Source organism: Juglans microcarpa x Juglans regia, chromosome 5D (genome assembly GCF_004785595.1).
Source record: "Juglans microcarpa x Juglans regia isolate MS1-56 chromosome 5D, Jm3101_v1.0, whole genome shotgun sequence".
Taxonomy (NCBI): Eukaryota; Viridiplantae; Streptophyta; class Magnoliopsida; order Fagales; family Juglandaceae; genus Juglans; species Juglans microcarpa x Juglans regia.
In genome coordinates, this window is record NC_054602.1 from 24,790,026 (window position 1) to 24,814,951 (window position 24,926).

Genomic DNA, 24,926 nt, shown 5'->3' on the forward strand with positions numbered 1-24,926 from the left:
CCAATTCTTTTTGGCCCTTTGTTTCCACTTAAGGTCTTCTTGGTCTAACAATAAACCCACCTCTTCTTGTACTCTTTTAATCTCTGCTAGTCTCTCTACCTTCCTCAGCTTGCATGCTTTTCAATATCTCAGTCTTATTCTTTATCTCTCTGCCTCTGTTTACATCCAGCTTATAACTCCACCTGCTCAAAGCAAAACTACAATTAGTAAGCAAGTTTTGAACCATAGAGGATGAGGATCCCTCATTCCTGCCTTGTCCCTATTCAGCCTCAATCACTCTACTACACTTCTCTTCTAAAGCCCAAGCAGCTTCATGCTTGAACCATTTTTTTTTTCCTTCCTTCCACTTAATCTGTCATAAAATAACATGAGTGGTCTATGGTCAGAGCACCTCACAGGCAAAACCTCTAGTTGATTTTCAGGATAAAGATTCAACCATCTAGAATTAACCACAACCCTATCCAAGCATTCCTTTGTGAAAGTGCGATTAGTATGTCTGTTGCTCCATGTATATTTATCACCACACCAACCCAAGTCATACAACTCACTTACCTCCAAAAATTCTCTAAAGAGTGCCATCTGATTCTCCCCTGCTGTCTACCACCTACTTTTTCATCATGTGTAGCTATTTCGTTGAAGTCTCCTGCAACACACTAGCCTATCCCACTAGCAGGTTTGAAAGAAGTAAGCATACTCTACACCTTTTTCCTTTTCTGCACCTCTGGATTGGTGTAGAATCGTACATAGGTGTGGTACTCCTAAAAAAAAACTCTCCTCTCTTTTCTCTCTAGGGAAGAGGTGGAGCAAAATCGTGCTAGGCACGTGAGGTAGTTATAACAGATTTTGGTGTGTCTGGGAGGTGGTCCTAAGGGTGGAAAGGAATCTAACAAGGTGGAGGTTGGTGAAGGAAAATGTACCATGGTGGTTCACAGAGTGGTGATGAGGGGGAAACTGGCATTGCTGCCCTAAAGTAGGGCGGGGGTAAGGGAGGTTTGCCGCTAGATTGTTCGCAGAGTGAGGATACTTATATCGTAGTGCCTAGTCCTACGATGATGGGGCTCTTTTTTTTTTTTTTTTTGAGAAAGACTTTCACGAAAGTAACCTGATAATGGAGGAGATGGCAGGAAAATGGGAGAAGCTGCGGCTTACTGAGGAAGAGGACCATGTTTTTGTAGTAGATGAATGCATCCCAAATGAGGATGAAGATAAAGGTGAGAGGAGCCTTGTGGGAAGGTGCTGACTGAAAGGTCTATCAGAAAGGGAGTACTGGAGGCTACTATGACAAAGGTGTGGGGAATCTCTAGCCCTGCATTCTTTCGAGAGGTAAGAATGAATGTATTTGTCATTACCTTTGCTACGAGGGCTGATAAACAGAAGGTTTGGGATGAGAAACCTTGGTTATTCGATAATTTTTTAATTGTCATTAATCTTAATCTGTTTGATGGTTTTATCCAACCAGCGGAACTGGCTTTTACATTAGAAATGTTTTGGGTACAACTTCATGACCTTCCGTTTGTTAGTATGAATAAGGAATGTGGGAGGCAGATAGGAAGTGTGGCTGGGAAGGTTCTTGATGTGGTAATTGGTGAGGATGGTTGTGGATGGAGTCAATACCTGCGTATTCGTGTGGAAGTAGACCTAAAGAATGTATTGGTAAGGTGGAGGTTGATTTTTGTTAAGGGGAAGAATGTGTGGATTTCTTTTAAATACGAGAAACTCTCTAAAATATGTTTCGATTATGGGAGTTTTTCTCATGATGGTAAGGAATGTACAAAGAGGGAGGAGACTTTAATGCAAAAACAAGGGCATTATGGTTCATGGCTTAGAGCAGATCCTTATGTTAGGAGAAATGTGAGGATTGATTTCATGGGAAAAAAAGGGGGATGAAGGTAACTTGGGGGGAACTAATAGTAACTTTGGTGGAACAGATACCTCGATGGCTCCAAATGAGGTGAGATAGGATACTAGAGATGAATCTGAGCAAGTTCTAAAGGTGGCAGAAGGGGAGGGTTTGGGAAAGAATATAAAGGAAGCAATGGGAGGACCAGGAATGACTACTGAGGAGGGAGATCTTAATCGCAATGGGTATTGTAACTTAGAAGACTTACATATTTTAAAATCTGGTCAAAAGGTGGATGGGGAAGGTGATCCTAGCAGGAAGGGTTTAGCTTCTCAGAGTACAAAAGAAGGAGGGAGGTGGAAGAGGAAGGTAATGGAAAAATGTGGTTTTTCTGAGGTTGTTATAGCCCAGGAAAAGCCAAAATGAGGAAGAAAGGGCAAGGAGATTGTTGTGGTAGAAGGAACAAGAAAGAAGAGTAGAAATGAATGGAAATTTGAAAGCAATGCGCAATTGTATTGGTGGAGGCTGTTGAACAGCCCTGCCAATCATAATGAAACTCTTAAGTTGGAACTGCTGAGGGCTTGGAAACCCTCAGACAGTTCAGGACCTTTACTTTTTAGTAAAAGATAAGAAGCCCAACCTTGTCTTTTTAATGGAGACAAAGATGCATAGAGGGAAAACTGATTGGTTAATGAAAAAATTATGGATGACTAATTGCTTTGAAGTGGATGCAATAGGTAAAAGTGGAGGCTTAATGTTGTTTTGGAGTAGTGAGATGGTGGCAGATATTTATAACTTCTCCCAGAGACATGTTAACTGCTGGATTTACGATGCTATAACTAAGGATAGGTGGCTTTTCACTGGGTTCAATGTGATATTAAATAATAGACTTACAAGTGAAACATAATAAATAATTTCTAATCATTTAATACCACATCATGCGATAATAAAAGCATGAAAAGTAATATTGCTCCTATACATAAAATGAAAAATGTGATTTCTCTTTTATCAAAACACAAAAAGATGGTCTTAAGGCAAAAGTGAAAAACCGTCATTTTCTCACATTTTATAAATTTTAGAGTCAGGCTACTCTGCCGCCCAGAGTAGCCCGCTTGAGTTGACCGATTGCTTTTTAGTTTTTTTTTTTTTTCATTTTCCTTTTCACATTTTTTTCATATATTTAAATATTTTTAAAAAATAAAAAAAATACATCGATGTATTTAAAATCACTTTCTTAATCATTAAAGAAAAAAAAAATTTCAGAGCGGTACACTCGATGGGTAGCATTGAAGCGGCAAAATAACTTTTCTGCTTGGTTTGGATAGTGAGAATACCTGAGAAGTGTTGAAAATGTTTATGAATAGTAGTGAAAAGGTAATGAAAAAGTAATAATAAAATATTAAATAATAGTAAAAAGTATATGAAAAGTAATAAATAGTAAAAAAAAAATAAAAAATAATAATAAGCCAAGAATAATAATACTTGCCAAATACACTAAATGCTGTTTACCGCTTGCTAAATAGTGGTAGTTCTTTTTTGCCGAGTAAATAGCAGTTCTTTAAGCAGTAGTAGTCCCACTGCCTGGAGTCGAAAACCCTCCTTAAGCCCTCATTGAAGAATTGCATTTCAATTATGTTCCTCCAACGCACCACCCTTCCGTGGAAATGCCTTCACCTCCGGCGATACACCCAATCAACCGCCGCAGCCGTTCTCCTACACGACGCCGATTCCCCTCTGACCCTGCTGGAAGGGGAGGGGGAATCCTTCCCTCGCCCCGACCCCAAGTACGCCGAGACGATCGTCGCCATCCCTCGCTCCACCTCCGGGAAGAACATCGCCGCCAAGGAGCGCAAGGCCGGGCGCCTTCCCAGCATAGTTTTTGAGCAGGAGGATGGCCAGCACGGCGGCAACAAGCGCCTCATCTCCGTCCAGAGCAACCAGATCCGCAAGCTCGTCAACCACCTCGGCCGCACCTTCTTTCTCTCCAGGCTCTTTGATCTCGAGGTCAGGTCTGCCGGCTTTGACTCCGACGACATTGTGGAGAAGGTCCGCGTTTTGCCTCGCAGGGTATTCTCTCTCTCTCTTCCTTTCTTTGGGTGTTTGGTTTCCGATAAGTTTTGGGAAAATGTTTGACATTTCGAAGTTCAGCTTAGGGCTTGTTGTGTTCTGGAATTCCTCCATTTGAGATAGTTGTGGAAAAAATGAAATAAATTAAGACCAGTGGCTTTTGTTGAAAATATTTGGATTGTACCATCAAATATTTGGAACTTTATATTACAATTTTTACTTTATTTCTTATTCATATATTAGAGATTCCATCACTCAGGTGAAACAACATCGAGTAAGGACTGAAATACATGGAATTTGTTGACCAAGTCTAATAATCGAATGAGTAGAGAATTTCATTTTACCTACTTATATGAAAAGAATTTCATTTACCACCTGGTCAGGGCATATGCTAGTCATGTTGCAGTGATTGAGCAGTCAGAAACAGAGTTAAGGGTTACATGGATATTCCATGAAAACTGACTTTCTCCATTCTGCTTCATTTGAGATTTTTATGTCTAAACAGCAATATCATCTTGAAGGTCACCGTTTAAGAATGAATGATGCTAGAAATTAAACCACTGTCCAACCATTATCTCATTCTTCTAGCACTAGCAGAGAGTTTAGTAACCCTTGGTTTTTTTTTATCTTCGTTAATAAGAATTGATCCAAGGCTTGAATTACCTGAGGTGTACTTGCGGGACACTCATTGCCGAGAGCCTGTGCACCCCTGGGATTAGTTGAGACACTATTCCCGGACACCCGGTGCCAATAAAAAAAAAAAAAAAAGAATTGATTCAAGGGTTATTAAATTTTTCCACATCAATAGAGTTGAATAATGGTGAGGTAATTTCTTGATTTCTCTTTTAGGGAATTGTGAACTTGAAATGCAGGCCATCATGTGAACCATGCACACCATTAACTATGTTGGTGGCTCCAAAAAGAAATACCATTTAACTTTGGGTGAATTCTTGCCCATATAAAAAAGGTGAATTCCTTGAAATTTTTTAGGTTGACTAAATAGGGCCCATCGAAAGTAGTTTCTTATTGTATGAAGTGTTTTTTTGTTTGTTTGTCATATGATATTCGGGCTCAATTTGGTTAATCTCTGGGTAATTGGCCAGCTTCATCTCCATGCTGCCACAGATGCACCACTCAATATTACTTTCATTAGGGCCCCATCACATGCTTTCCTGAAAGTTGACATTCCTCTTCTATTCAGAGGAGAAGATGTATCCCCTGGACTGAGGAAAGGTAAGCCAGCATGTAATTGTGCTTCTATTTACATTTCATATCCCAATTATGTCCTGGCATGACCGAGTCGAAACAGGCTTTTATGTCTATAAATATGATCTTTTCTCATGAATTATTGCCTATTTTCATGGATCAGTTCTTTAATTTTCATTCTCTGCATCTGTTGAGTATAGCAAAGCACCGGATGTGGAGTTTGGAAATATCAAAAACAATTTTTGTTGCTGGTTTTTATCTGCTATGAATAACTAGCTACAATTTTTGTTGCTGGTCCTAGGTACTCTCCCTTCTTCTTTCCCTCCCCATACGCTCACATGTACTAAACATTTTTTTCATTTGGTTTTTCCCTCTATTCTATTATTTTCTAGAATTTTTTCTTCCCATTGTACCAAAATCCTCCTCAATTTAATATCTTGGTGTAGTCTATTTCTATATAATTGGGTGTAGTAGGTGGTTTTCTTTCACTGGCCTTTTTTAATAAACTTAAAACCCAACTTTTGATTTTTTTTTTAATAATCAATAAAATTTATTGATCATCATAATTAGGCATAGCCCAAGTACATAGGTTGTATACAAGAGAGAAATACCTAATTACAACCTGCAGACAAAAACAGAAGCGTACAAGTCATTAAAACAATCCCCCTCAAAGGCAATAGCCTTAGCCCAAAGTAACAAAGATTGTAAAAATAAGTCTCTAATCCCCCCCAATGATCGTTCTCTATTTTCAAAACATCTTCCATTCCTCTCATTCCATATAAGACATAGAGGCATCACCTTCCAAACATCCACTATTTGGCGATTTCCCCGTATTCCACTCCAACAAGCCCAAAGATCCACCACTCTCTTAGGCATCACCCAAGCAATGTCCAGCCTTATAAAAATTTCATCCCATAGAGCCCTTGCCGCATCACGGTAGAGAAGAAGATGGTCACTCGATTCGCTGTTCTGTCTACAAATAAAGCACCAATCTATTATGAAAAAACCACGCTTCCTCAACTTGTCTTATGTCTATGGCCAGAATTTTCCCATAAGGGCCAGCCAACTAAAAAATGCAACTTTTAGAGGCACTTTGATTTTCCAAATGTGCTTCCAAGGGAAGACAATGGAAGGATGAGAAAACATAATATTATATAAGGATCTAACTGCAAAATTCTTGTTCCGTTGGTGCATCCACAGCAGTTTGTCCTCCACACCACAGTCCAAATTCAAAGCATACAAGGTGCTGTAAAAATCAGAAATGTCTCTCACTTCCCAGTCTTAAACTGCTCTGATAAATGGTACATTCCACTCCAGCAGGCCATTCGAGGAAACCATATAATCAGCAACAGAAGCTTCAAATGCAATTCTGAAGAGAGAAGGATAAACCTCCTTTAAAGCAACGTCTCTGCACCAAACATCACCCAAGAATCTGACCCTAGTACCATGCCCTGCCACAAATATGAAATTATGAATGAAATCCTCCCAGCCCTTCCTTATATATTTACATACTTCCCACACCATACAATCCACACACTTCATTAGAAATCCAACCTCCCCAAGGTGCTCCCAAATTTAGCATCAATCACAATCCTCCATAAAGCATCTCTTTCTTGGTGGTACTGCCACAACTATTTTCCAAGCAACGCTTTATTGAAAATACTCAACTTTCTAAGTCCCAACCCTCCACAAGAAAGGGGTGTACAAATTTTGTCCCATTTGATTAAATGGAACTTTTTCTCATCCACCCCACAAAAAAGCACAGAAGATTCTTTCCATCCTATTAGCCACTCCAGCCAGAACCTGGAATAATGAAAGAAAATACATGGGGGAGATTAGATAGTGCACTCTTAATAAGGGTGTAAGGGTGTGATTCCCCCCCCCCCCCCCCCCCCCCCCCCCCTTCTTTAGAAAGATACATCCTTTTCCAACCAGCCAATCTATTCTCAATTTTTTCAATGACACCAACCCAAATCACCTTGGATTTATGTGGAGCCCCCAATGGAAGGCCGAGGTACTTCATCGACAAAGAAGAAACCTTAGAACCCAAGATTTCAGCCAAATCTCCAATATGATTTACCATGCCAACTGGTACCAATTCGGATTTAGATAAGTTCACCTTTAGGCCGGAAACCACTTCAAAGCAAAGCAAGTGAGCTCTCAATGAACAAAATTGATTAGGATCCGGCTCACAAAGAATTAAGGTATCATCGGCGAAGAGGTGGGATACATTGACGCCTCCCAATAGAAGTACCACCCACTGAAAATCTAGACAAGAAAGACCCATCCACCGCTGCCTCCAACATGCTGCTCAATACATCCATAACTTCCACAAAGAGTGAAGGAGATAGAAGATCCCCTTGTCTCAAGCCACGGGAGCTGTTGAAGAAACCCTCGGGAGTGCCAACACTGAGAATATAGTGGTTGTGATACAATACTTCATCCAACTGCACCACCTCTCCCCAAAGCCAAATCTGCCAAGAATATAGACCAGGAAGTCCCAGTTAACATGATCAAAAGCCTTCTTTATATCTAATTTGCAAAGAAGACCTGGGTTCTAGATTTGATTCTACTATCCAAACATTCATTAGCAATGAGAAACGAATCCAAAATCTGTCTTCCCTTAACGAAAGCATTTTGTGGCTTCAAAATAATCTTTTCCATGACCATGCTCATAAAATTGGCAAGAATCTTGGATATGATCTTGTACACACCACTCACGAGGCTTATAGGGCAAAAATATTTTACCTCCACAGACTCGGTCTTCTTTGGAATGAGGGCTATGAAAGTTGCATCAAGGCTTTTCTCAAATTTCATATCTTTTTGGAATTTATTTCGCAGAATATTGTTAGATTGCAAACTCTCACTCTTGGAGGCATAGTTGGACGTAATGATAAAATGTGATTCCAGTTTTGTAATGGAGGGGTTAGAGCTGCTATATCACTTATAAGAAGGAAAAAAAAAAAATGATAAAGCGATGTTAAGAAGGTCCAACTATTCAGTTAGCAGATTTACTTTACATGTTAGCAGATCCACTTTTTGTGTTAAGAAGGTAAAGCGATGTAAGATGAGAAGTAGACATACTACTGTCTACTGAGATCTTTAATGGATGGAAGTTTAATTTGATGACTCAAGAATTAATGTTCTCCTTTACAGTCAAGGTGACTCAGTCAATTTACCATGAACATGTGTCGCACCCTTTTTCAGGTGCAAACAAGCTTAGAGGCTAGGTTTATCTTGTAGCTTTTTGGTTTTTCCTCGAGTACTCCTCGCTTGCAAGTGGTGATCATACTCCTGCTACATGATATATGTTTCCCATAATATTGCTCTAACTTATGGTGAACGCCACTTATGTTTAAATTCATGTGGCAGGAGCTTATTTGAATACCATCAAGAGAACTGTTAAGTATCTGTGTCCAGCAGATGTGATCCCTCCTTATATTGATGTTGATCTGAGTGAAATGGACGTTGGCCAGAAGTTGGTAATGGGAGACCTAAAGGTTCATCCAGCCTTGAAGCTTATTCAGTCAAAAGATGAGCCTGTTTGTAATATTGTGGGATCCAGGGTATCTGATCAAAAGAAATCTAAATAAACAGCTTCTCTTATTGAGGTTGATGGCCCTTTATTTGTTTACAAAATTAGCCGCAGTCATCAGATATCGCTGAGCTAACATGCATCATCGACGTTTTGTTACAAATTTGTTGGTCGTAGTAGGGCGCATAAGGGCATGAAATGTGAACGTAAGCTCCACGACCCACCCCCTCTCACCTTTTCTTTTGATTTTCTTTCATTCTTTTCTCTTTTTTACCATTTTCATGCTGTTTTTTGGATTGAAATATTGTGGTGCAGTGGCGTTAAATGGATGTCATGGGGGATGGTCATTTTTGCTAGTTCTCTGTTTTTGTCTACCGTTCTCTGTTGCCTCTCAGCTTGATTATCACATAATTAAGATAATCATGTCTCTATATTCATTCTCAAGTTAAATTTTCTATTTAAAAAATAAAATCTTGAAAACTCAAAAACAAGTAATTTTAAATAAAAAGGGCAACCTTATTCAATATAGCAATTTTCATTTAATAATAATAAAAGTGGAGAGATGATGTGGGCTCCCTCCAAACTCTTAGGTCTCGTTTGGTCATACAGATGAGAGGAAATGAGATGAGAAATTTATGAATAGTAGTGAAATAGTTTGTGAATAATAGTGAAATGGTTTGAATTAAAGTGTTTTATGGAGTTTTTAGGAAATGAGAGAAAATGTTGAATAAAAATATTATAAAGTTATTACATTGTTATAATATAATTCTTTTAATATAATTTTTATCTTTGGATTTGAAGAAGTTAATTGTTTTTTTGTGTTTTGTTCGGAAGTTCAGGAAAATTGTAATTATTAGATAATAATTTGATGAAAAATTTAAAAATTTAAAATCGAAAAGTGTTTGTGTTTGAATGGTATTTGAATGTTGAGATGAAATGGAATGAAAAGAGACCATATGTGAAACCAAATGGGGCCGTAATATTCTAAATTATCTAATAATTATTGATAAATCTTCCATAATTTTTCAAAACTTAAATGACCTTCATGTTATTTATTACAGGATTAGATGACATTGCTTAACAAGAGTATAGGTTATAAATATAGATGCTTTAGCTAGCAAATAAAAGAAAGAGATGCTTAAATGAGAAGAAAATAATGGTATAGAGGAACCAAAACAAAATAAAATAATGGCATAGTGAAACGAAGAAAATATGTGAATGGAGTATTATGGACCTTCCATGCAACGAGGACTTGCGTGTTTATATATTTATATGTACGTATATTTACTAGCAGCAAGCGTTGTACAAAAATTCAAAAATTCGATTCCAATTCTGTATCATCGGAGTTGGAGTTCTGACAAAATGAAGTCGGAGTCAGATTTTTATTTAATTTTGTTAGTTTTTGTTGTTGTAGGTGGGAACAATATTTAACTTGTATTTGAGTAGCTGGTTGTGTTTTCTATTTGTAAATTTGTAATTTATTTAGCAGTGAATGATTGGATGATGAAAATTTCTATTGGACCATGATGGCTCATGATTGCTCTTACTTGTTAGTTGTTATTTGGGAACCTTGGCTAGATGTTTTCATTTCATTGTTTTCTAATATGAAATTATGAATGATAGTATATCAAGAATAACCTAAAGTAAAGGGCCTATTATATATTTTTAATTACTTTAATTTTTTTTTTTCAGGTTTGCACAACATATGATTTTTTTTTTTTTTTTCATATAAAAAATCTCTCCTTGTTTTTTTAATGCTTTTATTAAACTTGAAACTTGAAAGCCCACAAAAAATAATTTATTCTATATAAAGTCTTGTTCAAAAGTAAGCTAAATATGAAAAAAAAGAAAAAAAAAACCCAAATTTGACTCCTCCGATAAATTGGAGTCAAAGTTGAAGTTCATATTCAAAACAAAGTTAAGAGTCAGAGCTGGATTTAGGGGATACTGACTCTGATTCAGTGGTGCTCACCTCAACCAGCAGCTACAAAATAAATAAATAAATAAATAATAATAATAATAAAATCACAAACAAAACTTTCCTGTTTCTATGTTTGTGGAGCGGTACCATTTCGTCTCGGTTTATGACAACTTTTCTTCATGCAAACCTTTCTCAGGAATCCTTCTCTCAAAAACTGAAGGATGCAGAACATACATCTCTAAAGAGGCATGTTTATTAGTTCATTGAACTCGATTAGGGGCATCTTAATATACCATCCCTAAATCCAATACGATCGGTATATAAGAACAATCCGTACAGAAAAATGCTTTGCCAACTTCTCTCGGTGCATATTTGTAGTTGTTTTTCAATCATTTTCCTTGAGATCATATTTGTCACCACTAATTCAATTGAATTGGGGTGCCTTAGGTTACCAGCATACTCAGTTCCAGACTACAATAAAACCCAGAATCAATCTGTTTTTTCTTATAGCAACTACAAATATGAACCAACAACATTGTTGACGTTGGAGTAATCTCATCTCTGAATCCAAACGGGACTAATTCAATTGAATTCGGGTGCCTTAGGTTACCAGCATACTCAGTTCGTTTGTTTATAGCAACTACAAATATGAACCAACAACATTGTTGACGTTGGAATAATCATAGTTTATCTCACTACTATTTATTATTTTATTATTACTTTTTACTACTATTCAATATTCTATTATTAATTTTTTATTACTTTTTCACTACTATTCAGAGAATACCTCACTACCCAAATGCAACTAAATCAATAAGAAATACGAGAGAAGAAAAAAGATCCTTCTGTTTTTCTCACTGGAATACCTTAATATAAATAGTTATTTCCAACTGTTCATTGAGAAGATTACACCATTTCAAAGTACTAAAAAAGTGGAGGGCATTCAAGACTTTGGGAAACCATCAAGCACGCCTGTCACACACAAGTAAAAACAGAGCATCAAACCAACAACTTTACCGGACAGACTCTTCTGATGTACTAGTGTCATATCCCCTTTCCCTCTTGAAGCTTCCATCTCTCTGCAGTAGAATAATTTTTTTATTTTAATTACTTGGCGTAGTTTGAAAATAGGAGATGGCAAATTGTACCCAAGTATCCGACCTTTAAACAAGTAGCTATATCATAAATGACAATCTTCCATGTGAGAGATAAAGACATAAGAACCTGTATGTCCCGCAACTGGAAGGCGAGTTTCTGTGATAGTGAAGGCAAAACTGGAGAACCCTCACTGCTTTGAGATTCCCCACACCAGGCATCCTGAACTTGGGCTGCATACTGCAAGTTCCAGAGCACATCCTCAATGGAAGGTCTATCTGCTGGGTCTTTACGTAGACACCTAACACAAATCTCCATCATTGTTCGTAATGATTTGTCCAAGCAAGCCTTGTGCACTGCTGGATCAACCATACTCCTTCGAGCTGCATCATCAGATGCAATGCATGCTTGTAACTGCATGGTGTTCAAGAATTGTACAAAGTCATGCACACATTACATGAGATACTCGATTTTTTTTTTTTATTTATTTATACAATAATTATTAACCAGAATTCTAATAGCCCATGGCAAGTAAATAAAATGACATAATGAGAATGGAACAACACTTACGGAGCTAAAACTTTGTGGCAGGGCCATATCAATATTCCCTGTATTATTCAATTTGATTGTAAAACATCAAAGGGCCATATCAATATACCCCCTCCTTCACTGTGCTCATCCTCCCTGGAGGAGGATGGAACTTGGTTGCATGGGCAAAATATTGATAAACGCTATTACAGGAACATACAAACTGAAAACAATGAGGGTGGTGGGTAAGAAATGTAAATGTGAATAGCCCGCACCTCGCATGGCTTGTATATTGGCATTTATATAGAATTTACAGAAGGTATGTACAGCTGTGTTGGTAGCTGTTTGAGAAGCATACATGGAAAGTACAGCAAGCCTACATGGAAAGTACAGCAAGAATCATGGAAAACAGAAAAAACAGAACAACTTGTGGAGATGGAGAGTGATTCATGGAGAGATTCTCTCTTCATTCCCCCTCAAGATCGAGGCGGTATAGGTGCAACAAAGAGCTTGCGCCGATTTGGTTCAAACTTGGGATGACAAAGGAGTTTTGTGAATATGTTGGCCACCTGATCATGGCTAGAAACATGCGCCAAAGTAACCAATCCTCGTGAGACTTGTTTCTGAACAAAATGAACATCGATCTCAATGTATTTTGTTCTATGATGAAAAACCAGATTCTTGGTCATACTTAGTGCACTATGTTGTCAGAGTATAACGTAGGAGTTGGGAGTTCATATCCAATGCTCTTCAGTAAATGCATGTACTGCATTAGTTTGGCTGTGGTTGAAGCCATGGCTCGGTATTCAGCTTTGGAGGTAGTACGAGCGCTGAATACCGAGCGACGGTGGCTTGCTTCTTGGCCCCCCAAGACAGCAAATTATTGCCCAGATAAATAGCGAAACTGGAGGTTGAACGTCTGTCATCTCTTGAACCAGCCCAGTCGGTGTCGCAAAATCCATGAACAGCCGATATGGGTGCTTTTGTGAGATGACGACCCAGGTTGATGGTACCCTTGAGGTACCGAAAAATACGTTTAACAGCAAGGAGATGGGGAGCTCAAGGGGCTTGCATAAATTGACACACAGTTTACAGCAAAAGTAACATCTGGCCTCGTCAAAGTCAGGTATTGTAATGTTCCAACCATCTGGCGATATTGTGTTGGATCTGACAAGAGTTCCCCTTCATGAGCAGAAAGTTGAGCACCGGATGCAAGTGGTATTGTCACGGGCTTGGCTCCCTCAAAACCGAATTTTTGCATTAAGGTTAACAAGTACCGTGACTAGGAGAGAGTCAATGAAGTGGAGTCCCGTGCAACCAGTACTCCAAGGACATAATGTAATTCTCCGAGATCCTTCATATGAAAAATGGTGGACAAATGAGAAATAAATTTGTCAAGAGAGGAAGTTGAATTTCCAGTAAGAGAATTATATCATCCACATATATGAGCAAAATAATAATATCAGAAGCCTGGCACCGAAAAAATAGGGAAGTATCATAGGGACATCTTTGAAACCCCATTTGACATAGATAATTGCTGAACTTGAGACACCATGCCTGGGGAGCCTATTTTAAACTGTAGAGGGATTTGTGAAGACGACAGATGTAGTTGGGATGGACTGGATCCTCAAAACTAGGAAGGTTGAGTTAAGAAAACTGTTTCTTGCAAATCCCCATGCAAGAACACACTACTTACATCCAATTGTTTCAAAGACCATCCATGAGAGAGAGCCAAAGTGAGAATTAATCGAATGGTTCCTAGCTTAACAACTGGACTAAAAGTTTCTTCATAATCAAACCCCTGCAATTGAGTGAAGTGCCACAAGGCGAGCCTTGTATTGTTCAATACAATTGTCGACACGGGTTTTAATTTTGAAAACCCATTTGCTAGTGACAAGATTCATGTTCGGTGAAGAAGGAGGCACAAGTGTCCAAGTTTGATTTTCATGGAGAGCATTGATCTCGGATTGCATGGTTTGCTACCATTTGGGGTCCTTCAAAGCCGTCTTATATGTCTTAGGCTCGGTTGGGGTTGCTGCCAAATTTGCAAGAAAACATGCAGGTAAAGGGTGTCTTGTAGAAAAAAATATGCGAGGCCTCCGCGTGCCATCTTGTGATCGGGTCACCATGGCGTGAGTCTGAATTGGATCATTGCCATGTGGAGTGGAAGGAGCATCTAAAACCAGCGTTGAGGCAGAGGTTGGAGCCGCAAGTGCTGATTTTAAATCAATCGAATTTGTAGGAACAGAGTTGGGGGCCATGGTGGATGATGATGCAACACTGGGAGAGTGGTGAGTGGAGTGAGCACTAGTAGGCATGGAGTTTCGGGGCTCATGTAAAAGGCTCTTAGGTAGAGGTCGAGGCTTGAACCATGAAGAATTTTCTGGAGGATGCACTTGCAGAGAAGAAGAAAAAGGGAAAATTTCTCCATTAAAAACGTGTTGGGATATATACACCCTGCCAGTGGCCAAATCCATGCATCTATAGCCTTTGTAATGGGGAGAATAACCAATGAATACACATGAAGTGGATTTAAAATTGAGTTTGGAATGACCAAAGGGAGTAAGTTATGGGTAACAGGCACACCCAAACACTTAAAAAAAGTGTAAGGAGGAGAGTGAAAAACCAACTCATATGGAGATTGACCATTAGGGGTGGGAGTGGGCAAAAGATTTATGAGGAAAACGACAGTTTGAAAAGCAATGAATGGGCCATTAAGGTTAGAGCAGTATCAACAATGTGGTGATGACGCCTCTCTACAAAACCATTTTGTTCCGGAGTTCCAGAACAAGACAATTGATGAACAATGCCTTGAGAAAGAAAATAATTTTTTAGTGTTTGATTTATGAATTCCCCACCCCCATCACTTTGAACAATTTTGACGCAAGTATGAAATTGATTTTCCATCAATGTAAGAAAGTTGGGAAAGATGGAAATGACATCAGATTTTCTAGCCAAAGGAAATAACCAAATATAGTGTGACTACTCATCAACAATTACTAAATAAAAAGGGAAGCCATCAGAAGAGGTAATAGGCGCAGGGCCCCATAGATCCATATGTATTGTGTGAAGAAATGATGAAACATGAGAGTTGCAAGCATGGAAAGGTAATTTGGTTGACTTTCCTAAAATGCAACTTTCACAAAACACAACATTTTTATTCAAAGTGGGAAGAAATTGCAACAAAGGTTGAAGGACCTGAATATTTGGATGCCTGAGTCGAGCATACCATAGATGCCCAAACACTTTATTTGCCACAAAATTAACAAGAGATGCAATGGGAGACTTGGAACGCAAGGGGTATAATCAGTCCTCCACAAGCCCTTTAAGTAGTACTTGGTTCTTCCTCAGATCCTCGATGAGAAATTCCCATGGATAAAACATGAAACAACAATTATTGTCAGCAGTAAACTGAGAGACCGAAAGTAATTTTTTCTGGAGATCAGGAACAGTAAGAGTATTTTTCAAGATAAGATTCGTATTAGGCACATACGAATTTTCAACACCAGAAATAGAGATGTGAGAACCATTACCAACCATAACCATATCATTTCCTTGGTACGGTAACCTTGTGCCTCAGTTTGAGTGGGAGTCATATGTTGGTTAGCACCCGTGTATGGGTACCCTGTTTCATCAACAGTGTTGTCGGCTTGAACTGCAAGAAATGCCTGGTATTGGTCCGCTTCCTCATCAGAAGCACAACAATTTTCCGCTTTATGATTTGGACCACCGCACTGAAAACAAGTGATGTTTGAAACTTGTCCACCACGAGTAGAGTCATGGCTACTGCTACCACAAGTTTGAGGCTGCTGGCCACGTCCAGCAGAAGGCTTGTCGTGAGGCTTGCCACTCCCACAAGCACAATTTGCAGAGGTAAGAGTGGTTTAGAACCAAAGGTATGAGTGGTATTGAGGGCGATAGCAGAATTTGCAGAGCCACGGGATGAGGAGATGTGAAGGTCAAAATCTCTCAATTTGCTAATGACATTTTCAAGATGTGGAAATGTGTCTCTAGCGTTAATGGCAGCCACAATGGGATCAAATTCGGGTCCTAAACCCAATAGCAAACAAATTATAAAATCTTCATCCTCTATTGGTTTCCCAACACCACATAGAGAAAGGGCCAAAGCTTTGGCCTTGTGCAGATATTCTACCATAGAAGAGGAGCCTTTGGTGAGTGCCTGTAACTCACCACACATCTGCTGAACACGATCTCTTGTATGTCAACCATACAGAGTTTCAAGTGCCTCCCATGCATCATGTGCCGAATCACAATTTATCACTTGAGAAAGAGGAATTTCCGAAAATTGTTTCCATCCGAGAATCAACGAACAAGATGCAACCATGTTATTGCTGTCGGGTTTGGATTCCATACACCATTTTTGCCGAGAATGGTGGTGGGAGGACAAGACACTTCGTTTGTAACATAGCCGAGGAGACCGTGTCCTCGAAGAACATGAACTACCTGAGCTTTCCAAAGAAGGTAGTTGGTAGAAGCTAATTTGATAAAAATGTCAGGCAGATTGGTTTTTGTGGAAAACAAATCAAGAGAGGACGTGTTGTCCATAGGAGAAATCGAGGAGGTTGAAGAGGAAGCCATTTTGACTGAAACCTCAAGTGGCTCTTGATACCATGTAAATGTGAATAGCCCGCACCTCTCATGGCTTGTATATAGAATTTACAGAAGGTATGTACAGCTGTGTTGGTAGCTATTTGAGAAGCATACATGGAAACATATGTATAGCAAGAATCATGGAAAACAGAAAAACAAAGCAATTCGTGGAGATTGGAGAGTGATTCATGGAGAGATTGTCTCTTCAAGAAGAACCAGTGTGATGTTATAATCATGTGGATTTGGGAAGCACTCAAAATATTCATATTGCCTGGTACTATGAATAGTTGCTTTTTGAAAAGTATACATGGAGGCCAAAACTTTCATGGTCTATCGTTTGAGGCAATTGACCAACCAAGTGTTGCTTTGTTGGAGAGGCCATTCAATGAGAAAGACATTAATCAAGTAGTTAGAAGGATGACTAGAGACAAATCACTAGACCCAAATGGTTTTACTATGACGTTCATTCAATATTGTTGGGAGGTGGTTAAGGATGATGTTATCAAGGTCTTCCAGGAGTTCTTCTCTTTTGGGAAGTTCGAGAAGAGCCTCAACGCTAAATTCAATGGTGTCTTCCATCATAGTTGAGTACTTGAACATAGCTTTCTGTAAATTCTTATTACTTTCGTCTCACAAAGACATGCGGTTAACTATCTGAAACATGGGAATTGATGTCCACACTCGTCGCCTCCTTCAAGCCCTAGGGTTACAGCAGCCCTCTATTTTCTTTCAACAAGCCGCAGCCTCCATGGGATCCCACGCATGGCAGCTCAGCTAGTCCCACCTCCAAGCCAAGCGCTACCCATCGGAAATAGTTCCTCCATGCGTAGCAAGCAACCTGTAAGCCCATAGTCCCTCCGTTCCTCAACCGTAAACCACTACTCCTCAGCTATTCATTGTGCTACCACCGTAGCCCAACCTTGAACCTGCAGCAGAGCCACTGTAAGCCATTCTTGCCTCACGTGGTTGCTACAACAAGGTCAAAAACTACACCACAACAAGCCACACGCAAAAACCATCATGGCAAACAACATCCCGCACCCCACTGCATCACACGAAGCACACTACCAGCCGCTGAGTGCACTGAGCTAACCCACTGTGAGACCACTGCAAGCCTCTGCTAGAAGCAACCAAGTCGTCCAGCTTCAAGTCACTCCTATGGAAGCACGCACACAGAAGAGGAAACAGCAGCCCAACGTGTAGGTGTGCACCCTCCTCTAGCCACGGCCAACCCCAATTCATGTCAACCGCTACAGCCTTGCTCCACGTCATGCACCTCTCGATTTAGATATGAGAAGAAAGTATGCACATATAAATATGATGAGGTATGACTATTAAGATACATGGCCTATGTTATGATAGTGAAGACGGTACCATGAAGTTAAGGGGCACATTGCATTGCCAGGATAGACGCGCTAGTAGTGCACCTAGTGTTGTCATCCTTATGTATGGATTTCCAACCCGTGGCCATGAGCAGAAACAAGATCTTCAAGATTTGCTAACTCTAACTCACGGGGGTCAACAATGGATACCGGCCAATGAACACAAGTGAAAGACAAGTTAAGGCATTTTATGCAAAGTTCAGATTTATGTTCATGTTATTTACATATGTAACTATGATTATGCATGTTTTCCAAGAAACCTTATGTTTACTGTAGGATATGTTGCTTATAAAGTAGTCGACTCATTTTTGTATGTTTTTATGTTTTAACCACTCCAAGTAAGTATCTTTAAGAGGATGGAGCTGCAGGACAAGACTTGACTCAGGGAGGCGAGGCAGAGGCCTAGACTGTTATGACCTGCTTAGTTTTATGATCTTCAGTTTAAGAAGTTATTTTGTTAAGCACGAGACTTGATTGATTTTTAATAAGTGCTTCCGCAGACTCTCTTTTATATTTTCAGTGTTTTAATAAATAATGACTTTGTTTATTTTATGGAATCCTTTGTACCCGGCGCTTCATTAAGAAGAAAAATTTTTAAAGGCAAGGTTAGTAGCATACCGGTCCCTCTATTTTTTAAAAATGATGTTATTCATAACCCTAGGAGGATTGGGTGTTACAGCCCACTCATAACAATTAAATGATAAACCATTTTGACAACAAAGTAAACTGAATTCACCTTGCATCTCCTAACTATGAGAACCATATAACTGGTTGTCAATGATACTATTCTGTTTAAGATGAGAAATGCACAATAAATTCAAGAGAGATTTTGAAAAGGAAAAATAAATAACAGAACCATTCTTACCCGATCATTTAGAATGGTCACTTCATCGCTTAATTTTAATCGTCTTCCAAGAATGATTTCTAGCAATATCACTCCAAAGTCGTAAACATCATTCTTGTCCTCATCTTTGACCCTGTATAGTAATATTTGAAGACAAGAATATCATGAAAAAAATGTGTTTACCATTATAACCAAGATAACAATTTTTTAGTCACACTATCGTGTGTGTGTGTGTGTGTGCCGGGGGGAGGGGGGGGGGGGAAGAGAGAGAGAGAGAGAGAGAGGCGTAAAAAACATATAAATCAATTGTGATTGGCTTTTTCTGTTTCTTTTTGTGTTTTCTTTTTTTCAGGAAGGACTTGAGAGGTGTTCATAGGAAAATGAGAACAACCGAAAGTAGTTTTTTGCTCAAAACCGAGAAGAGCCATATCTTTCATGCACATGAGGTAACCTCTAAACCTATCGGATAGGTTTGACCATACAACAATTCATTTTTCATCATATACTATGAGTCTTTATATCTTGTGACATAATCCTGAAATATTAAAATATACCACTTCAAAATCATATGAAGTTTCGACTACAAACCTTGCATTAACAATAGGTTCTTTGGATCCGCTAGATGAAATCCCACGTCCAACCTGCAAGCATGAGAAGGGGTGAGAACAAAACTAAGTGTTTGCCCTGAGGAAAAGAATAAACTACTCAATGGAAAGAAAGAAAGGAAAAAAAAAAAAGAAGCTACCTTTACCACGTTCTCGACCAATAACGGCAGATTGTAACTGCTAATTTTTGCGACAAGGTTCTGGTCCAATAAAATATCTGTTATTTTAAGATTATTGGAATATACACCAGGTACAATCCCTGTATGCAAAAACTGAATCCCCTTTGCTACTCCTATTGCAGCTGCTACTCGTTGTGTCCATGTAAGACGTCGAGAATGCCTCTCTGTGAAATGTAATTTAAGAAATAGTGACCAATAATTAAATTAATGTACACTGAATAAAAAATTCAGGAGAGAGGACGTCAACTGGTGATTTGTAGTCACTACACTGGCAAGATTTAGAAGCAAATCAACAATTGATTGGGTGGAAACAACACACATTTTAAAAGCAAATCAGATATTGGAACCCAAAGAAGGCATATAAAAAATTCCATACTAGATCTTTATATATAATCGAAGGTCTATAGAGGAATCATCAACTGCAAGCTAGTTTAATAAAATGGACTTGTTTCAGAGGAAGCCCTTGAAAAGATGTTAGCCGATCCCCCTAAGATCTAGCCTAATAGGTAGTACCAGTAATTTAACTTTTATAACCTCTGACCTGAGAAATTAATGTACCAATGAATAAATTACCAGAGATCCAGCTCCTTAGCGTGCCATTCGGAACATATTCAAACACAAGAAATATTCTGCTAACACTTGAATCCTCCAAGTAGTACTCAAAGCAGTGTCCAAGAGCACTGACCAAATGGCGATGTCTGAGTTTTGATATCAGCTCTATATGAGGCATGAAGTTTTCAGTACTGTGGCTTTTTTTCATTTTCAGGCATCGAACAGCTACAATAGTACCATCCTTTAATCGGCCTCTGTACATCTGAGGACATGAAAGAAGCAACAACATTGAATTATTAGGAAAATTCTCTATGATGAACAACAGGAAACATATTTGGCAAATAAACACAAGAATTCCTCATACTGAAATGGTGTGCATGTGAAGCCCTTTGTTTTATGGTATAAAATATAAAATCAAATTTGAGATTGTATTCTGTTTTATGGTATCAGAGCCCTTTCTTGTATATCAGTTTTTTTCTTTCTTTTTGTTCCTTTAAGAAAAAAAAAAGGTGAGTGAGAGATAACTGCCACTAGAAATGTTTCGTCCACCAGAGTACTTGGTTCTATTTCTTCTTTCTCAACTTCTTTATTTACAAACCTCCATTATTTGTTTATGATCAAATTGACAAGAGAAAACTCTCTCTCAAAGTGCAAATTTTGCCCTATATAAAGGTTCAACACCTATCCTCCACTGGTAAAAATGTAACTACCACAGTACCAAATCCAACCTTTCTTCTTAGGGTCTCACAGTAGAAAATCATTTAGAATAATTAGTGAATGATATAGACTTAAGACAAGTCAAAGTCCATTTTTGTAATTAGCAAATTGAGAATACTCAAATAATTAACAGTTTCTAAAATACCATTGTAAACCGATATTAGGAAGATTTATAACTAATAGAGACTTCAGATAAGTCAAACTGTCAAAGTCCATATTTGGTTTTGGTTTGAGGTCACCACCTATACATGGAATATAGCATGAGAATTCACCTAGGGTCGTATGGCATGCATAGACGAGAGACAATTCTTTCGAATTTCTGAAGCTTTTTGCTACACGTGCAAGAGGAATTCAAACAAAGGAGATTGACAACTTCAAAAGCAAAATATGAAAGCATCCTGGCGAAAAATCTTATTTGTTCAACAATACTTGAGGTATATAATACTTAAATTAACTAATGTTTGACCTCTGAAAAAGATCTAATCTTGTTAATTCTGTATGTTTTGGATAACAAAATCATGGTAACCAACAATGTTATCTTAGTAGGAAAATTCTTAACAAATTCTAGACGTCCTCACAAAGCAAGGATGTTAGTGAGACAATTTTTCATTTGTATTATATATGAAGAAACAACCTAATTTTTCCTTTAAATAGAGAATAATGACACCAGAAAAGTAAGGCAAACACATTTAAGATCCATGAACAAAAGGAAAACTGGTAAGGTAGAACTGTTTAACAGTGAAAACAATAACATAAAATATTATGGTAAAATGCATAAAACATAGTATATTTTTAGTAATAGTCAATAAATAACAAATTTATGCAATAAAGCAATTTTGTATGAATTTGAAAAAAGCAAAATCCAGCCCTTTCTTTTTTGTTTTTATGGAATTCATCAGGAAAAAGCAGTTATATATTGCAACTTAAATCATACTGATGATGGTTAATCAAGGCAGTTCCATACTAGAAACTATCAAATTAACATACGAAATATCAAAATGAATCCCAAAAATTTCGTGATTGAAAAGAAAATTTGAGCATTGACACTGCTTTATATCAAAGTATCAGCTATATTGTAAACCAGATTTGCATACCAGCCCATGAGAACCTTCACCCATAAAAGCAGATGTGTCAAAGTTTTTTGTAGCCACCTCAAGCTCTTCGAAGGAAAAGATTCGATAAGCTGGAAGGCCAACCGCTCCCATCTTCATTGTTTGTGATATATACCCTTAAGAAGAGGGCAAATAAATCAAATGTCAGATACATGATAAGTAGGAAGCCTTGACTGCATTCCGTTATTTTTTTCCCCATCAACTATTTCTAACAATTAAGATCCTTGAACCAATTGTACAGGAAAACTAAAATACATACTCTTTTGTTTTGAATATCTTCTAATTCAACTAAACAAAATCTAGAAGTACAACTACGTAGGTTGATGGCAAAAAAATTTCTTTGCCATGCAACTCTATATGGAGCTGTATTCTTAGCAAGTTATTTTTAAGTCTAATGAGTCTTCTCCTATTCTTCCTAATGTAAAACAAAAATCACTTCAGTTTTCATAAATGTCACTGAGAATTCTGTTAATTTATATGTTGGGCGGAATTTCGATGTGAAAAATAGTAGAGCAGAATTTATTTGTCATTTACTAAAAGAAACTAAGCAGAGTTCAGGGTCTCTTTTTAAGTTATACTGCATGAAAAAACAAAATGCAAAAATAACCTTAATAAAACGTATACATATGAGCGCATTTCCTCCATATAGCATTATCAAAGTGAAAGAGTCAGACAATTTGTGGTGTTAAAGCCAATAATGCAACATTTTTAGCATAGAAGAACCTATTTATTTTGCTTTAAAACATATATTCCTCTTGTTATTATAATAACTGAAAAAACAGAGTCTATTTGAGCATGAACAAATGCAGTCTCTCCACTTGCATGAATAAATATATGCAAATGGGTGTCTACCACTGCGCACACAATCAAATAATCATACATGCATACAAACATCTGCACACACATTTGTTGTATGAGAGAAAGGAGGGGGAGAGAGAGCCAGAGATGAAATATACTTGCATCAGAAAGTATCTTTGAAGTGTACCCTGCCGATGCATTCTCTTCTATTAATCTTGTCAGGGGTTTTTTAACTTTTGTTGCTCTCTTGGCATTAAATCTTCTAACAATCAAGAAAATTGGTCCAAGAAGTGCAATTCCTCCAATAATTCCTCCAATTATACCCAGGGCAATAACTGCTTTAGAAGCTTCTCTCTGTTTCAATTGAAGTGGAGGAATGCCAGCAGCTAAGGCTTCATTGTGGCAAAATGAAAATGGATGTTGGTTTTGCTTTCCAGTAGCCAAACAATTCCTAGCATACAGAACGACCCTTTCCTTGGAATCAGTTAGTAGACAGCTAGGTAATCTTCCGGTCAAAAGATTTGAGGACAAATCCACAAATTCAAGGCCTGTACTGCAAGATAGGTTTTCAAAAAGCATTCCCGTGAATCTGTTCCCTGCAGTGTTCAGATAAGTAATAGAAGGCAGCGCTAAGATTGATGTGGGGAACGGCCCAACAAATGTATTGAAAGATATATCCAGAAGTCGAAGCTGATAATAGGAGCTCACTTCAACAGGAATGCCAGACCTAAACCTGTTCTTGCTCAGGATAAGGGTGACCAACTTGCTACCGAGTTGAGGAAACTGAGGTCCAAAAGCATTATCTTCCAAGTCAAGCACTTGAAGGTTTGTCAAATGTTCGAAGTCGGGGACAGCTCCATAAAATTCGTTATGGGAAAGAGCAAGGACTCTAAGATTTTCCAAATTACTCAATGTACTTGGCAGAGACCCATTGAACAAATTCTTCTTCAAACTTAAAACAGTCAGAACTGGGAGTGAACTCAACCAATCTGGTAGCTGGCCAGAAAACATATTGTCATCGAGTATGAGTGTCTGGAGGCTTGTTAGGGATGAAAACTCTTGAGGGATGGGGCCATCTAAGAAGTTAGAGCTGACATTAAGAATTTCTAAAGATGAAAGCCGCGCAATTTTACCAGGGAAAGTTCCCCATAAACCAATAGAAACCAATGTGAGCACTTTGAGGCCAGGAAGCTTAACTAGGGTTGTTACAAAGGAATCCAACGAGAAATTCCGAGGAAGAAGTGGAGCTCTCTTGTTGCCAATTATATGCAGCTGGGTTATGGTTTCTTCATAGCATACAACAGTTAAAGATGAATTTGGCTCGGTGTTGCAGAAATCTGTATTATTATTCCAGCTGCTTAAAATTAATGGAAAGTTTAGAAGTCGTTGAATTCTTAAGAGGGCCTGAGCCTGAGAGGATTGCAGTTGCTCTGAGTAATTAATAAAAGGAAAAATTATAAAAAGAGCTAGAAGCAAAGAATGGTGGAACATTTTTGCCATTGGCAGTATATGCAAAACCAGTTGTAGAGGTAAGGCACATGAAGCATTACAGAGCTTTGAAAGACCAAAAAATTAGAACAAGTTGAAAGTTCGCATCAACAAAACTGGACAGTGATATTCTAGCCAGTTTTTAAAGAGGAGTGACGTTCATATCTGCTTAACTACTGGAGCTCAAGTTCCCATGTAAGAAATCCTGCAACCAAATTTATGCAATAAAGCAAAAGTTACCAAGGATCCAAAATGAAAAGCACCAAAAATCAAAAATCTTATGTCTTGTCAATACCCAAAACATACAAATCCTATATCTTATGGCAAATAGACAAGATTTTTCAGATTAAAGTTGCATTATTAGATTGAATATGTTTTAGTATGAACGTATAAATCATATGTTTTAGCTGGAATAGATACAGCCAGTTCTACCCCACAACTTTTTG

General features: G+C 38.2%; 2 protein-coding genes across 4 annotated transcripts; one reads left to right on the forward strand and one right to left on the reverse strand.

The window, feature by feature from the left end:
* Positions 1 to 3,352: 3,352 nt before the first annotated feature.
* Positions 3,353 to 9,004, forward strand: LOC121266172 (50S ribosomal protein L25). Its single transcript, XM_041169922.1, has 3 exons — positions 3,353 to 3,907; positions 5,011 to 5,140; positions 8,486 to 9,004. The coding sequence occupies exons 1-3, from the start codon at positions 3,473 to 3,475 to the stop codon at positions 8,704 to 8,706; spliced, it is 786 nt and encodes a 261-aa protein (XP_041025856.1). The 5' UTR covers positions 3,353 to 3,472; the 3' UTR covers positions 8,707 to 9,004.
* Positions 9,005 to 11,397: 2,393 nt separating this feature from the next.
* Positions 11,398 to 24,680, reverse strand: LOC121266544 (probable inactive leucine-rich repeat receptor-like protein kinase At3g03770). Of its 3 annotated transcripts, XM_041170404.1 has the most exons (8): positions 23,151 to 24,680; positions 22,177 to 22,310; positions 20,387 to 20,627; positions 19,775 to 19,977; positions 19,618 to 19,670; positions 19,051 to 19,162; positions 11,794 to 12,078; positions 11,398 to 11,648 (listed from the first exon to the last, which is right to left on the reverse strand). In XM_041170404.1, the coding sequence occupies exons 1-8, from the start codon at positions 24,490 to 24,492 to the stop codon at positions 11,583 to 11,585; spliced, it is 2,436 nt and encodes an 811-aa protein (XP_041026338.1). In that variant the 5' UTR covers positions 24,493 to 24,680; the 3' UTR covers positions 11,398 to 11,582. The 3 variants fall into 3 exon arrangements, with proteins under 3 accessions (XP_041026338.1, XP_041026341.1, XP_041026339.1); XM_041170407.1 differs by lacking the exons at positions 11,398 to 11,648; positions 11,794 to 12,078 and adding an exon at positions 12,148 to 13,546; XM_041170405.1 differs by lacking the exons at positions 11,398 to 11,648; positions 11,794 to 12,078 and adding an exon at positions 16,301 to 18,060.
* Between the last annotated feature and the right edge of the window lie 246 nt (positions 24,681 to 24,926).